Source organism: Eptesicus fuscus, chromosome 8 (genome assembly GCF_027574615.1).
Source record: "Eptesicus fuscus isolate TK198812 chromosome 8, DD_ASM_mEF_20220401, whole genome shotgun sequence".
Taxonomy (NCBI): domain Eukaryota; kingdom Metazoa; phylum Chordata; class Mammalia; order Chiroptera; family Vespertilionidae; genus Eptesicus; species Eptesicus fuscus.
The window spans coordinates 813,046-828,611 of NC_072480.1; the positions used below are offsets into that span (position 1 = coordinate 813,046).

The following is a 15,566-nucleotide window of genomic DNA, read 5'->3' on the forward strand; positions in this document are numbered from 1 at the left end:
TCTTGCACCCATGATGCAGGGAACTGGGGTCTTTGATATCTAAATCCAGCCTAGCACCAGGAATGCTCAGGGCCTACTCAAGAAGGAAAATAATATTTACAGGGTAAAATAAGATGGTTGTTAGAGTATTAAATTTGACAGTAAAATAGTAGTCAAGTTTTCAGACTAATTTAAATTTGGCCAATCAAAATAAGTGAATATTCTACAAAAATCAATTGTACTGGACAAAAAAGCTGTTCCTAAAGTGTTAACTAAAATTTTTATTGGTAGTTCATCTCATGGTAAAATTGCATAACATATAATGAACCTAAAGCAGTCACATTTTAGTGCAAAAAAGTAAAATTTAACCTTTTGCACTCAGATGTCGAGTGTGACTCGACACGGTTAGCATCGGCAGCAGCTCTTTTTATACTCTTTGAATGTATCAATAATTTGAAATATAAAAAAATCAAAATAAATAAGTTTGTATGAAAAGAAACTCCAGTTTTTTATTCTACTGCCACGCTTTGTAAAATCTGGGGTATTTAAAAAATTAAATCCCGAGTAGAATAAAGGAATCAAGAAAAAAGCAAGCGAGTGCAAAGGGTTAAAAGCTATCAAGATTACAGCATAAAATTTCCAAAAGCCTCCTAATATTTAAACTAAAAAAGGGGGGATAGTAGAAGAATATCATGTAAGGAAAAATACCCTGTAACTAAATTACATCTAGAAAATTTTTATTTTAAAAAATTAACTTTCATTTGTAATGTTAACAGCAAGACACCCAGGTAAAACATACACGGTGTCAAAACAAGCCAAAGGAAAATCGTTTGGGCAAAAAATGAAAAAGGATCGCAAGTCAAATTTATAGAAAAGATTCCTTTATTAACTTTTGGTCGAGAATATGTTTGTATATTTTCAGAAAACAACTCCGAGACCATGTGGATTCCTGCAACAGAGAGGAATTGACAGGAGTGCTCCAGCCATGAAGACAGAAGAGAAACAGTCCAGAGATGGAAGACGCTGACGACGCCTTGCCATACCAGCAGTCAGCAGATGTGCGTCACTGCAGATTGCCCAGGACCAAACCAGAGAGGGTCCGACCTGCATTACCACCATTTGTCCACCATCCAGAACTGAAATATCATTGCTGTTATGTACACATAAAGAACTGTTGGACATAGAAATTGGGACTCAAAAGAACTGTTGGCCCAGAAAGAAACTCACTATAGACTGATTAATTTACCTCTCAGCATAACCATTATTGCTTGTCTCATTTTCGATTCCTATAAGTGTATTCCTAGTATCACATGAGCTCACTCATCTAGGGGAAATGATGAATAACATAGACTGAAGAACAAGAACAGCATCGATCAGACTGTCAGACCTCAGAGGGAAAGTAGGGGAGGGTGGGGATAAGGGAGAAAGATCAACCAAAGGACTTGTGTGCTTGCATATGAGCCTAACCAGTGATCACGGACAATAGGGGGGTGGGGGTTTGTGTGTGGAGGAGTTTGGGATGGGAATGGGGGGGGGGGGTTGAGGAAAAATATGTGATACCTTAATCAATAAAGTAATTAAAAAATAATAAAAATAAAATTAATTTTACATATAACACTGTTACTATGGTGTACCCACTTTGGAAAAAATAGATATTGTTTTTGAACTAGAAGGGTCTGTGTATCATTCTAATACAGTTTTACTTTTATTTGCTATATGTTACTACTAAATTTATTGTAAATCTTTGTAGAAGAAGAAGAAGAAGAAGAAGAAGAAGAAGAAGAAGAAGAAGAAGAAGAAGAAAGAAGAAGAAGAAAGAAGAAGAGAAGAAGAAGAAGAAGAAGAAGAAGAAGAAGAAGAAGAAGAAGAAGAAGAAGAAAAGAAGAAGAAAAGAAAGAAGAAAGAAGGAAGAAGGAAGAAGAAGAAGAAGAAGAAGAAGAAGAAGAAGAAGAAGAAGAAGAAGAAGAAGAAGAAGAAGAAGAAGAAGAAGAAGAAAAAGAAGAAGAAGAAGAATCATCATCATCATCATCATCATCATCATCATCTGAGGGCAAGGCCCAGAGGACAAGCAGTCCAGATTAGAGCAGGAGAGGGGGTTTCAAAAGAGGTCACCAATAAAATAAAACACAAAAATCCTCACGTGGCATAAAATACTAACAAGAGTTCCCCACACCTGGGGGGATGTTAGAAGTTTAATAAATATGGTTACAGTAATCTAATCAAGAATACCAGGTCCAACCCTGACCAATTTGGCTCAGTGGATAGAGCATCAGCCTGCAAACTGAAGGGTCCCAGGTTTGATTCTGGTCAAGGGCACATGCCAGGGCTGTGGGCTCGATCCCCAGTGGGGGACTTGCAGGAGGTAGCCGATCCATGATTCTCTCTCATCATGGATGTTTCTATCTCTCTCTCTCTCCCTCTTCCTTCCTCTTTGAAATCAATAAAAAATACATTAAAAAAAAAAAAAAAAGAATACCAGGTCCAGGGAGGAAAAGGTAGTTGCAGAATAGCCACACATTCACAGTAGTGCACAATGCTCACATGGTTACAGTAAGAATGGGAAGGAGAGTGAGAGAATCTTTAAACTATTTGCATGTAAACCTTTCATTTAAGCAAGAGGGAGATAGATCACTTGACCTCACAATCCTTCAACATTCTAACGCCTTTATCTCCTGTGTGGCTGCCATGTGAAGTTTAATTTTTAAAGAAACCCGGGGTCAGACTTAATGTACCTAATTCTAGGGTTTAAGTGGTGTACTGTAAAGCATTTTACTTATTAAAGATCCTTCAAAAACAAGTAGTAAGACTAGTTAAACACTGTGAAATAAACCAACAGTTTAATTAAACATTACTTTGTTATTAGATAAAGCTGCACTTGTACATTAATATTTATATACCTGATTATTCTTTTAGGATACATTCCTAGAAGTTAGTCAAAAAGACTCATTTTTAAGCTTCTTTCTAATACATTGCCAAATTATCCTCCAAAAATTGACCTAATGAATCCTCCATCCAGCCATGCATGGTAGCAACAAAGGAAGCTATTTAATCACTCTTAGCAACATCTTCACCTTTTTTCAATTATGTGCCAATGGGCAGGTTCCAGTCAAAATGGAGGAGTAGGTAAACACTATGCTAACCTCCTCCCATGACCACATCAAAATTAAAACTTAATTATAGAACAATCAACATGGAGAGCCATCTGAAGACTAGCTGAACAGAAGTTCTATAACTAAGGATATACATAAGAATCCATGTCAAGAATGACAGGAGGAGATGAGACACGAAAAGGGCTGGTCCCACAGACGTGTCTGGCAGTTGTGAACTGGGAGGGATATCTCAATTGCAGAGGTCTCCCCTTAAAAGTGAGGGGTCTCAATCCCACAGCAGGCTCCCCAGCCTGGAGCACCAGTGCTAGGATTCTGTACATCCAGGTATAATGGGAGGCTGGTGGAAATCCAGGCATCCTCTTAAAGGGATGCTAGAGACATACAGGGAGAAACTGAGTTGTATGGCTTCAGGGCAAAGGCTGAAAGAATAGCTGCCATTACCTCTTTTTTGGCCCTCCTCCTGCACAACAGGCAGGTGGATGCCATCTTTCTTCTGTTGAACCTACCCCTACAGGGGCCAAATCTGATTCTGCATTAGTCTGGTGAACATCACTAGCTCCACCCTGAGACCATGCCCTCACCCAACTCGCAGGCAGACAAAGGCAGGCAGCTGTCCTCAGCCTGCAATCTTTCTTTAAAATTTTCAAAGTCCACAGGACCCAGGCAGGCGGTTTCATGAATGGTCTGTCTGAGTGTCCTCAGACTCTGCACCGGCACCAATTCTGAATCTACATTAACCTGGTGAATACCCACTTACTCCATCTTGGTGACTCTGAAACCCTACCTCACCCAACTCACCTCACCCAACTGGCCTATCACCCGAGGCTCTATCACCGCTGGCAGGCCTAGAGGTGCAGACCTTCAGGTAGCCTTTTGCTGACCAGCCCCTGGCCTGGTACTGGTGGCAGCTGGTCATGGTTCACAGCATGGCCTCTCCCACAAATCTCTAGGCCCAGCACAGGCAGCTACCAGTCATGGATAACTTTTTAACTTTTACCAGGTAGCTCCAGGCTGGTTCCAAGCAGTGGCTAACCTTGGCCTGCACCCAGCACCTCCTAAGAAGCCCCAGAACTAACACACCCTATGGCTAGCTTCAGAACACCATCCAATTAGCTCCATAGTACCATTTCATGGGGTCAACCTCTGCACAGCAGCTCACACACTGTGGTTCTGGCCAATCCTCATAGCCAGTTGCCTGACAATCAATCCCACCCAGTGACATTCCAATAGCAACCAAGGCTCAACTTCAATAGGAGGGCACACACACTCACACAAGAGACAATCCTGGAGCACCTGGCTCACGTGATCAAAAAGACTGCACCATTATACCTCACAGAACACCTGTTACATAAGACCACTCGCCAATACTGGGAGACACAGCAGATCTATGTAATACGTAGAAACAAACCCAGGAAGTCAGCCAAAATGAGGAGACAAACATAACACAAACAAAAGAAAAGAAGAAATCTCCAAAAAAATAACTAAAAGATGTACCTACACACTTAAGCAAAGACATACAAATGGGAAATAAGCACATGAAAATATATTCAAAATTACTAGTCATTAAATATCTTCAAATTAAAACTACAATGAAGGTTTGTGCAGTGACAGTATTGTAGCCAATAAGGTTTATCCAAGATGTGAGTATTGCTAATTGGAAAAAATATACAATGAAATATCACTACACTAGAATGTCTCAAATAAAAAAGCATGACCATATCAAGTGTTAATAAGGTTAGGAACTGAACTACTGCTGGTGGGAACATAAAATAGTATAAACACTTAGGAAGACAATTTGGCAGTTTCTTACAAAGTTAAATATACTCCTGCCTTAAAATCCAGCTACACCTCTCCTTAGTATTTACTTAAGAAAATGAAAGCATACACATAGACTTGTACATAAATATTCAGAGTAGTTTCATTTGTAACAGCCAAATGCTGCAAACAATCCTAATATCCATCCACTGGTAAACTAATTGTGGATGTCCATACAATGGAATACCACCCAACAATAAAAAGAAATAATGAACTATTGATATACACTTCAACATACATGTCAAAATAATTGTGATAAAAGAAGTCAGCTCTCCCAGAAAAGCATATTCTTTCCCATTCCAAAAAAAAAAGTATATTCCATATTATTCATTAATATAAAATTTTAGAAAATACAAACGATCTATAATGAGAGAAAACGGATCGGTGATTTCTCAGAGTCTAGGTGAGATTACCAAGGGCCAACAACAGAAAACTTTTATGGGTGAGAGATATGCTTACTTTCAATTGTGAGGGTGGTACACATCAGATCATAAGTTATCAAACTATAACTTTTAAGTATGTGCAATTTACCACATGTCATTTATACCTCAAGAGAGTTGTTTTTAAAAAGTTAAACAAGGTGAGACATTTTATGTAAGGAGATGGGTAGTGCCATTTGGCCTAAAAATCCAGTGAATAACAACACTGTTGACCCCAGGGAAGGGATATTCCATAACAACCCCCAAAAGACAGATGCAAAGTAGCAGGTACTCTAGTTCAGGTAGGAGAAAAAAGAGTGAATAAAAGCTAGGCAAAATAAAAACAACAACAACTATTTGATAAAGAAGAAGCCATCTCTGGGTGTGAGCTATAGGCTGAATAAAGATGGTCAGAGTGGAAATGAAAAGGAAGAGATGGATAAAAGGAAGAATTTTATGATAAAAAAATAGAAATAATTTGGGAAAAGAATATTACTGCTGTCCTCTCTTCTGTAAAGTTAACTGTGTGAGGCTAGGGGTTCTGAAGGACAAAGAAGCGCCCAGCAGACCAGTGAGGCTGAGCCTTCAAGTCAGAGCATGGGCCACCACGCTGCAGCAGATTCACAAAGTCCAGTCTCTAGAATGGGCCAACATCATAGTGCAGGCTCACAGAGAAAAAATCCACTAAATAAACTATCTTTACAAGGTTCAGACCCAAACTAATTCCAATTTCATCACTAATTTTAAAATGTGAAAAAATTCTCATGCACAGAAAATAAGACTTTTAGAAACAAGAATAACAACAACAAAAACACACAAAAAATAAGACTTTCTTTGAAAACTATATAGAACACTAACATAGAAAATAAGACTTTCTTTTAACACTGTAAACAAAGGACTAAAATGATTTTAAATATCTAAAAATGTTAGTAACATGGAAATTCCATTTATTAACATAGCAAGATGATCTCCAGTTACTTGTAATCAACTCTATTTCATAAATACATGTTCTGGCACAACTATTTACCTGTAACAATCTATATTTAGAATGAAGATGTGTGTTGTGAAAGGACATCAGAAATGCAATATCTAGCCCTAGTCGGTTTGCCTCAGTGGCTAGAGCATCGGCCTGCAGACTGAAGGGTCCCAGGTTCGATTCCAACCAAAGGCACATGCCCAGGTTGCGGGCTTGATCCCCAGTGGGGAGTGTGCAGGAAGGAGCCAATGAATGATTCTCTCTCATCATTGATGTTTCTATCTCTCTCTCCCTCTCCCTTCCTCTCTGAAATCAATAAAAGAAATATATTTTTAAAAAAGAAATGCAGCCCTAACCAGTTTGGCTCAGTGGATAGAGCATCTGCCTACAGACTCAAGGGTCCCAAGTTCGATTCCAGTCAAGGGCCTCGTGCACCTAGGCCCGGGTGAGCCCAAGTGGCCCTGGGTCTGGGAGTGGCCAAACGTTCCTGGGTCTGGGTGAGACCATGTGTCCCTGGATCCGGGTGAGGCCTCGTGCACCTAGGCCCGGGTGAGCCCAAGTGGCCCTGGGTCGGAGAGAGGCCAAGCGTCCCTGGGTCCGGGTGAGACCATGTGTCCCTGGATCCGGGTGAGGCCTCGTGCACCTAGGCCCGGGTGAGCCCAAGTGGCCCTGGGTCTGGGAGAGGCCAAGCGTCCCTGGGTCCGGGTGAGACCATGTGTCCCTGGATCCGGGTGAGGCCTCGTGCACCTAGGCCCGGGTGAGCCCAAGTGGCCCTGGGTCTGGGAGAGGCCAAGCGTCCCTGGGTCCGGGAGAGACCATGTGTCCCTGGATCCAGGTGAGGCCTTGTGCAACTAAGCCCGGGTGAGGCCACGTGCCCCTGGGTCTGGGAGAGGCCAAGCGTCCCTGGGTACGGGTGAAGCCAGATCCTGGGTCCGGGTGAGGCCGTGCGCCCCTGGATCCATCCGGGTGAGGCTGGGTCCCAGGCCCGGGTGAGACCACGCGCCCCTTGGGTATGGGTGAGGCCACGTGCCCCTTAGTCCAGGTGACGCCGTGCCCCTGGGTTCGGCCGAGACCAAACCAGAGGGAGTCAGACCTCCATTACCACCATTTGTCCACTATCCAGAGCTGAGGGGTCAGTGCTGACATGTACACATAAGGAACTACTGGACATCGAAATTGGGTCTCAAAAGAACTGTTGGTCCAGGGGGAAGCTCGCTACAGATTGATTCATTTGCCTGTCAGCATAAATATTATTGCTCGTCTCACATTCAGTTCTTATTAGTATATATCTAGTGACATTTGATCTCGTTCATCTAGAGGAAATGATGAACAACATAGACTGAGGAACAAGAACAGAACCAGAAGCAAGGAGGCATCGATCGGACTATCGGGCCTCAGAGGGAGGATAGGGGAGGGTAGGGGGAGGGTGGGGGGGAGGGGGAGAGTTCAACCAAAGGACCTGTATGCATGCATATAAGCCTATCCAACGGTTAAGTTCAACAGGGGATTGGGGCATGCGTGGGGAGAGGGGTGGGATGGGAATGGGGGGATGAGGACAAATATGTGACACCTTAATCAATAAAGAAATTTAAAAAAAAAAAAAAAAAAAAAAGAAATGCAGCCCTAACCAGTTTGGCTCAGTGGATAGAGCATCTGCCTACAGACTCAAGGGTCCCAAGTTCGATTCCAGTCAAGGGCATGTACCTTGGTTGTGGGCACATCCCCAGTAGGGGGTGTGCAGGAGGCAGCTGATTGATGTTTCTCTCTCATCAGTGTTTCTAACTCTCTCTCCCTCTACCTTCCTCTCTGTAAAAAGATCAATAAAAAAAAAAAAGAAAAAAATGCAATATCTAAAGCTTTACATGCAAGAAGAATTAAGCTTTGATTGCCCTTATCAACAAGGCTAATCTTATGAACCAAGAAATCAACCCCAAATCCTAATTCTATAACCACTCCCCTCAAAAATCCACCCACCTTATATTCTCCCAACTGCATGGACAAAGCATTTGTGCCACTTGGCACATACAACCTGCATACCTGTTTGGAAGGTAGGATTTGCTCCAGGGTACATGTTGGGGGAGTAGGAAGGAGCTGCTGCTGCATAGCTCATGGGGAAACCAGCTGGAAAAAAACACACAGAATAATCTGTTGTTATCACTTGAAGGAGTAACATGATTTTATCACCAGGGTGCCCACAGACACATTCTTACCTTCTTCATCAGAACTCCAGACCAACTTAGGCAGCCCAACAGTACTATGTAACCTGAGCAGTTTGTCTCTAGTTGTCTCCTTTCCTCAGAATTGTGATGGGTCAAAATCCTAATCAGATAAGTTTATTTAGTGGAATTTTTCTCTGCGAGCCTGCACTATGGTGTTGGCCCATATTTTGGATTTATTTCAAACCTATGAGTAAATGTTTACAACTTTTGCCCTGGCCAGTGTGGCTCAGCTGGTAGAGCGTCATCATGTACACCAAAGTGATTCCAGGTTAGAGCACATATCAAGATTCTGGGTTCCATCTCTATTTGGGGTGCATGTGGGAGGCAACGGATTGATGTCTCTTCTCTCTCTCCCCCCCTTTCCCTTTCTCTAAAAATCAATAAAAAAGCTATTTTAAAAAATACAACTTTTGACAAAGAAAAAACTGGGCAGAAACTAAGTTAGAATACAAAAATAACACATATAGATATATATACTAGTCAGAGAACTGCCAATACTTAGGCAGTTTTATCCTAGATTCTAATTCCATAATTTAAGAGCAATAAAAGCATTGTGTGCTGAAGGGGCTCTAACTGTGACCATAGACTCATGGAACTGGCAAAAAGCCAATCTCACGACCTACTTGGAAGCAACCTTGCATTTATTAATACTAACAAGGAATCCTTTATAAAACTAAACCACAGCCACTAATAATTCATCTGAATATAAAAGAAACAGCAAATAAGACATTGTCTTTCTCTGTCTGACTTATTTCACTTAGCATAATACCCTCTAGATCCATCCATGTTATGCAAATGGTAAGATTTCATTATTTTTATAGCCGAGTAATATTCCATTGTATATAGTACTACCTCTTCTTTATCCAATCATCTACTGATGGGCATTTGGGTTGCTTAAAAAACTTGGCTATTGTAAATAATGCTGCAATGAACATAGAGGTACATATGTAATTTCAAATTAGTATTTTGGATTTATTCAGATATATTCCCAGGAGTGGAATTGCTGGACCAAATGGTAATTCTATTTTTAATTTTTTGAGGACCCTCCATACTGTTTTCCATAGTGGCTGCACCAATTTGCAATCCCACCAACAGTGCACAAGGGTTTCTTTTTCTCCACGTCCACATCAACACTTGTTGTTTGTTGATTTATTGATGACAGACATTCTGTCATGTATGAGGTGATATTTCATTATGGTTTTAATTTGCATTTCTCTGATGATTAGTGACATTGAGCATCTTTTCATATGTCTGTTGGCCATCTATATGTCATCTTTATATCATTTCACTTATATGTGAAATTTAAAGAACAAAAAAAGCAAACAAAAACAGATTCATGGATACAGAGAACAAACTGAAGGTTGCTGCTCTTGGTCTTTTGATTCTGTATCCATCTAAGAATTGGCTAATAAGGTACTAAGATAACTCTGCTGAGATTAATTGGAATCACATTGAACTTAGGTATTAATTTGGAGGGTGATGATGTCTTTACAAAACTGAGTCTTCCCTTCCATAGACAGGTGCATATATTTCCATTTATTTAGATATTCATAAGTATTTTTCAAAAAAAAGACATTAAGATTATAGTCAAAATCCTGGCCATCAGCAGATGAAGAATTATGTAGTAGTATTATGTAAATATAAAAAGAATAAAGCAACCTCTGTGAATTAATTGGAAATGGTTCCTAGAATGCACTAAGTTGACAAAGCAAAGTGAACTCAACCTGCATTTCTATTCCAGAAAAGAACCTGTGGTTCAGCCATGAGGAGTATGTGGGCCGACAGTCTAGCAGCAGCACCTTCCACGGTCACTCTAGCCTAATGAGGGCCTCCTCTCACTGCCAATACTTGACCCAGAGCTCCGTTCAGTTGGCTGAGACTTCGGCAAATGTGTATCACAATCCTGAGGCTCCCCTACCCATTCTGCTGCTTCCCCACTGGACCTTTCAAAAGTGTTATCCTCCCCCAAAATGTCTGTATTTCTAATTCCATCAAGTATGTAACATCTTTTGTATAACAAAGAAGAAATTAGAATGTATGGATGCAATTGGCCTAACATGGACTGAATGTCTGTGTTCCCTCTAAAATTGCATGTTGAAACACTAACCCCCAATGTGATGGTATTTGGAGATACTCCACAGTAATCATTTCACAATGTATATATATATTAAATCATCACAAACATCTTTATAAAACATGTTATAGAAACTAGACATATACAATTTTTGTATATCATTCCTCAATATAGCTGGGGGGGAAATGATCAACCAATATGCTATCTGCCTAACAGAAAAAAACATCAACTGGACTACCTATGACTTTTAATACACTGTGTATTACATTCAATGTAAAAACAATAGGCATCCCAAGACACAGAACCATGTGGCTGAAAACAAAAGAAAAGACACACTGACAATAGAAACAACAGACCCACAGGTGATCCAGCCAACAGGTTTTTAAAATAACTATGAGGAGTATTTATATTGAAGAAAAATAATATTTATTTTGAAGAAAACAGAAAATGAAAAACGTTGATTCAATAATACACAAGCAGAATTAGCAAAATGAAAGCTTATCAGAACAAAATTATATTAAAGCTCACAGACAAAAAAATGGAAATACAAAAAGGATGTAAGACATGAGACAAAGTAAAATGACCTAATATGCTTATAAATAGAGTCCAGGACAGAGAGAAAGGGGCAGAAAAAAAAATATTTGAAGAGCGACTGTTACTGCTGGAATAAACTAGCCCACATGATTCCAGAAGCTCTGTGAGCACTAAGCAAGAGAAATTTTAAAAATCAATCAAACAAAAAAACTAGTCATGTCACAGTAAAAACAAAGATATTTTAAAAGGAGCGAAGAAGTTAAAGGGGTGAGGTGAGGGAGATGGGGAGGGACATGTTAACTTCAAAGAAACAAAAATAATTATCACAGAAACCAGAAGACAATATAATTACACCTTTAAAGTGCTGAGAGAAAGTAAAATTATATATCAAAATTATATACTCAGTATAGTGAGCAAAAAATGCCTCCCCCCACCCCACAAAGATACTACAAATCAAATCCCTGGAACTTGTAAATATTACCTTATTTGGAAACAGGGTCTTCATGGACATAAGTTAGGAGTCTGGAGATAAGATCACCATGGATTACCCAGGTAGGCCCTAAATCCAATGACAAGTGTCCACATAAAAAACACACAGAAGGGCTTCTAGTCAAGATGGCTGGTAGGTAAATGCTGCACTTGCCTCCTTCCGACCACATCAAAATTACAACTAAGTTACAGAACAAGCATCAGTGAGAACTGTCTGAGATTTAGTTGAACTGAAGTCCTGTAACTAAGGATATACATAGGAAGGCACACTGAGACTAGTAGGAGGGGCAGAGAAGCAGAATACACTGGTCCCACACTCACATTTGGCGGATAAAAATCACAGCTGTGGAGGGCCCCCCTGAAGAGTGAGGGGTGCCAGCCCCACACAAGGATTCCTGATCCCAGGCTTCCAGTGCCGGAAGAAAAGTCCCCATAAATTCTGGCTGTAAAAATTAGTGTAGACTGTGGCTGAGTGAGAAGGAGGACTCCTAGAGTCCCAGGAGTTCCTTTTAAAGAGCCCGCACAGGGACTTGGACTCACTCTCTCTGAGCTCCAACGCTGGGGCAGCAGATTGAAAAGCACCAGGGAAACATGGGGAAGAAATGAATTGACTGGCATCAGTATGAGGGCTACAGGGCTAGAGTGGCATCTTTCTCCATTGTCCCTTTGCTGAGCTCTCTCCCCACAGAGACCAGAGGCAGGAGCCATGTGTGTCACCATCAACTAGCTAAAACTGTTCTCTACCCCCTGATTACCTGAGACTGCCACACTCAACTTACAGGACCAACCAAGCTGCCTCCAGGGGCTTTTCTATACTAACTGCCTGTCTTGGCTCATTCTATGGACTTCCCTAAAATCTTTCAAAGGTTCACAAACACCAAAAAAGCAGCATGTAGCCTCAGGGAGAGTAGCCCTAAGCCTGACACTAGCGAAAGTCAGCCTCAGTTAGCAGCTTAGTTTTCCTCAGGCCTGTCCATACCCAGCACAAGTGGCAACCATCTGCAGAAGACTGTAGCTCATAAGAGATGGTCCCAGGCAGGGCACAAGCAGCAGCTGATCTTGGCCTGCACCTCCCAAAAGGCCCAAGAACCAACATACCCAGTGGCCAGCTTCAGCTCATACCAGAGCACCATCTAACCATCTCCACAAATGAAAAACTCCAAGATCAGACTAGGCAAGCACCAATGGCTCACTGAAGTGAATCCTGCTACACAGGGTCAACCCCTGCACAACAGCTGCTCGACTGTAGTCATGGGCAGTCCTCACAACCAATCAGATTGAGGGTCAATGCTTCCCAACAGCAATCAAGGCTCAACTTCATGGGTTAGCACACATCACGCACACAAGGGGCACCGCTGGAGCTGGCAGACAGAAAAGTGGGATCAGAAGCTTCACAAGGGACATTAAACTTGGCTGAAACAAATACCACTTCACTTCTTTTTAATTACATTTTTTCCATCCTTTTTCCTTTCTTTTTGTTTTTTTTCTCTTTCCATGCTTCCCGCCCCCCTTTTTAAATTTACCTTTATATCTATCTACTTTATTGATTTGTTGTTATTCTACTCTCTGTTCTTTCATTCATATATATAATTTTCCTCTTTCCTTTTCATACTCAATTTTTTCTTTTTTTCACTACTCAATCTTTTTTTATCTATTTTCTTTCAATTTTCTTTTTCTATTGCTTTCTCATCCTTTTTCTTTTTCTTGTTTTAGGTCTAATTGCTTTTTTTTCTACTTTCCTTTTCAAAGTTTTTCCTTATATTTTCATTTCATTCCTCCCTCCTTTATTTTAAACCGATTTGCTCCCCCTATTCCTCTAATTCTTTATTCTTATTTTCTTTACTTAAGCTCTACATACACATATTCTGCCCCCACTTTTCTTGTTGTTGTTTCTTTTGTTTGTTTCTGCTTTTTTTGTTTGTTTGTTTTGCTTTGTTTTCTCCTAGTATTTTTTTCTCTCTTTTTTACTATCATTCTTGCTCTATTTTCTCTTTCCAAATTCTCTATTCTCTGGTTGCTTTTGTTGGTGCTATAGGGGTTTTGTGTATGTTTTGGTTTTGTTTCTTCTGTTTTATGTTTTGTTTTATTTTGTTCTGTTTGGTCAGCATTTCCACAACAGCTCAAATGATGTGGTCAGGGTTGAGCCAGCCTGAGAGGAGACTCCATCCAGGGATAGGACAATAACATTCAAAACCCAACTACAATAGGAGAACCCAAATAACTCACACAATGGGCTTTCCTAGAGCACCCAGCTCAGGAGATCTAAGAGACTGTACCATTGGGTCCCACAAAATACCAACCACATAAGACACACAATATCTGGGAGGCATAGCAGTTTAATCTAATGGGTAAAAATGAATACAAAGGGATAGCAAAAATGGGAGACAAAGAAACAACCCCCAAATGAAAGAAAAGGTGGAATATCCAGAAAAGAAACTACATGAAATGGAGCAAGCAATTTGTCAGATAAAGAATTCAGAGTAATGGTAATAAGGGTGCTCAAAAAACTCAGTAAGAAAAACAAATAACTGAATGAGAATTACAAGAAAAGTAATGAGCATATTAAGACACTTAATGAGAGCTATACCAACTTGAAAAGAGAGGTTGAAGGAATAAAGAAGAATCAATTGGAAATGAGAAACAACATAACTGAAATAAAGAATACCCTGGAAGGATTCAATAGTAGACTAGAAAAAGCTGAAGACCAAATCAGTGAATTAGAAGATAAGGTAGGAAAAAATACCCATTAAGAGCAGCAAATGTGAAGAAAAATTAAAAAGCAGAAGGAGAGTTTAAGAGAGCTTTGAGACAACATGAAACTAACAACATTCACATCATAGGGGCCCAGAAGAGAAGAATCCAAGCAAGGAATACAGAAACTGTTTGGAGAAATAATGGCAGAAAATTTCTCTAACTTGATGAAAGAAAAAGTCACTTGAGTTCAAGAAACACAGAGTCCCAGCCAAGATGAACCCCAAAATACCCATACTTAGGCACATAGTAATTAAAATGGCAAACATTAAAGACAGAAAAAGAATATTTAAGGCTGCAAGAGAAAGACAGAAAGTTACTACAAGGGAGTTCCCAATAAACTGTCAGCTGACTTCTCAATAGAAACACCTTAGGCCAGTAGGGAATGGCATCAAGAATACAAGCTAAGCCGAAACCGGTTTGGCTCAGTGGATAGAGCATCGGTCTGTGGACTGGGAGGTCCCAGGTTCGATTCCGGTCAAGGGCATATACATTGGCTATGGGCACATCCCCAGTAGGGGGTGTGCAGGAGGCAGCTGGTCGATGTTTCTCTCTCATCGATGTTTCTAGCTCTCTGTCCCTCTCCCTTCCTCTCTGTAAAAAATCAATAAAATATATTTTTAAAAAAAAGAATACAAGGTAATAAAAATCAAGGCACTGAATGCAAGATTACCCTATCCAGTAAGGCTGTCATTCAAAATCAAAGGTGAAATAAAGAGCTTCATAGACAAAAACAGGCTTAATAAGTTTATTACCACCAAACCAGGAATGTAACAAATGCTAAAGCGACTGTGGTCAGGAGAGAGAGAGAGAGAGAGAGAGAGAGAGAGAGAGAGAGAGAGAGAGAGAGAGAAAGAAAGAACGAGAACGAACACAGGCATAAAGAATAAGAATGGAAATATTAAATAAATACCTATCAATAATAACCTTATATGTAAAAGGCTTAAATGCTCTAATCAAAGGGCATAGAGTAGCTGAAAGGATAAGAAAACATGACCCAGATATATGCTATCTGCAAGAGACCTATCTCAGAACAAAGGACTCATACAGATTGAAAGTGAAGGGCTGGAAAAAAAATTTCCAGGCAAATGGAAATGAAAAAAAAAAAAAAGCTGGGGTAGCAATACTTATATCTGACAAAAAAGACTTCAAAGTGAAGACTGTAACAGCAGATATCGAAGGCCACTTCAAACTATTAAA

General features: G+C 40.3%; 1 protein-coding gene across 1 annotated transcript in view; it reads right to left on the reverse strand.

The window, feature by feature from the left end:
• Nucleotides 1–15,566, reverse strand: part of FAM168B (family with sequence similarity 168 member B) — a 149,637-nt gene that overhangs the window by 59,935 nt on the left and 74,136 nt on the right. Inside the window, exon 3 of the mRNA XM_054720348.1 lies at nucleotides 8,337–8,420. Within this exon, the coding sequence (XP_054576323.1) occupies nucleotides 8,337–8,420 (84 nt within the window). The remainder of the gene's footprint in view (nucleotides 1–8,336; nucleotides 8,421–15,566) is intronic.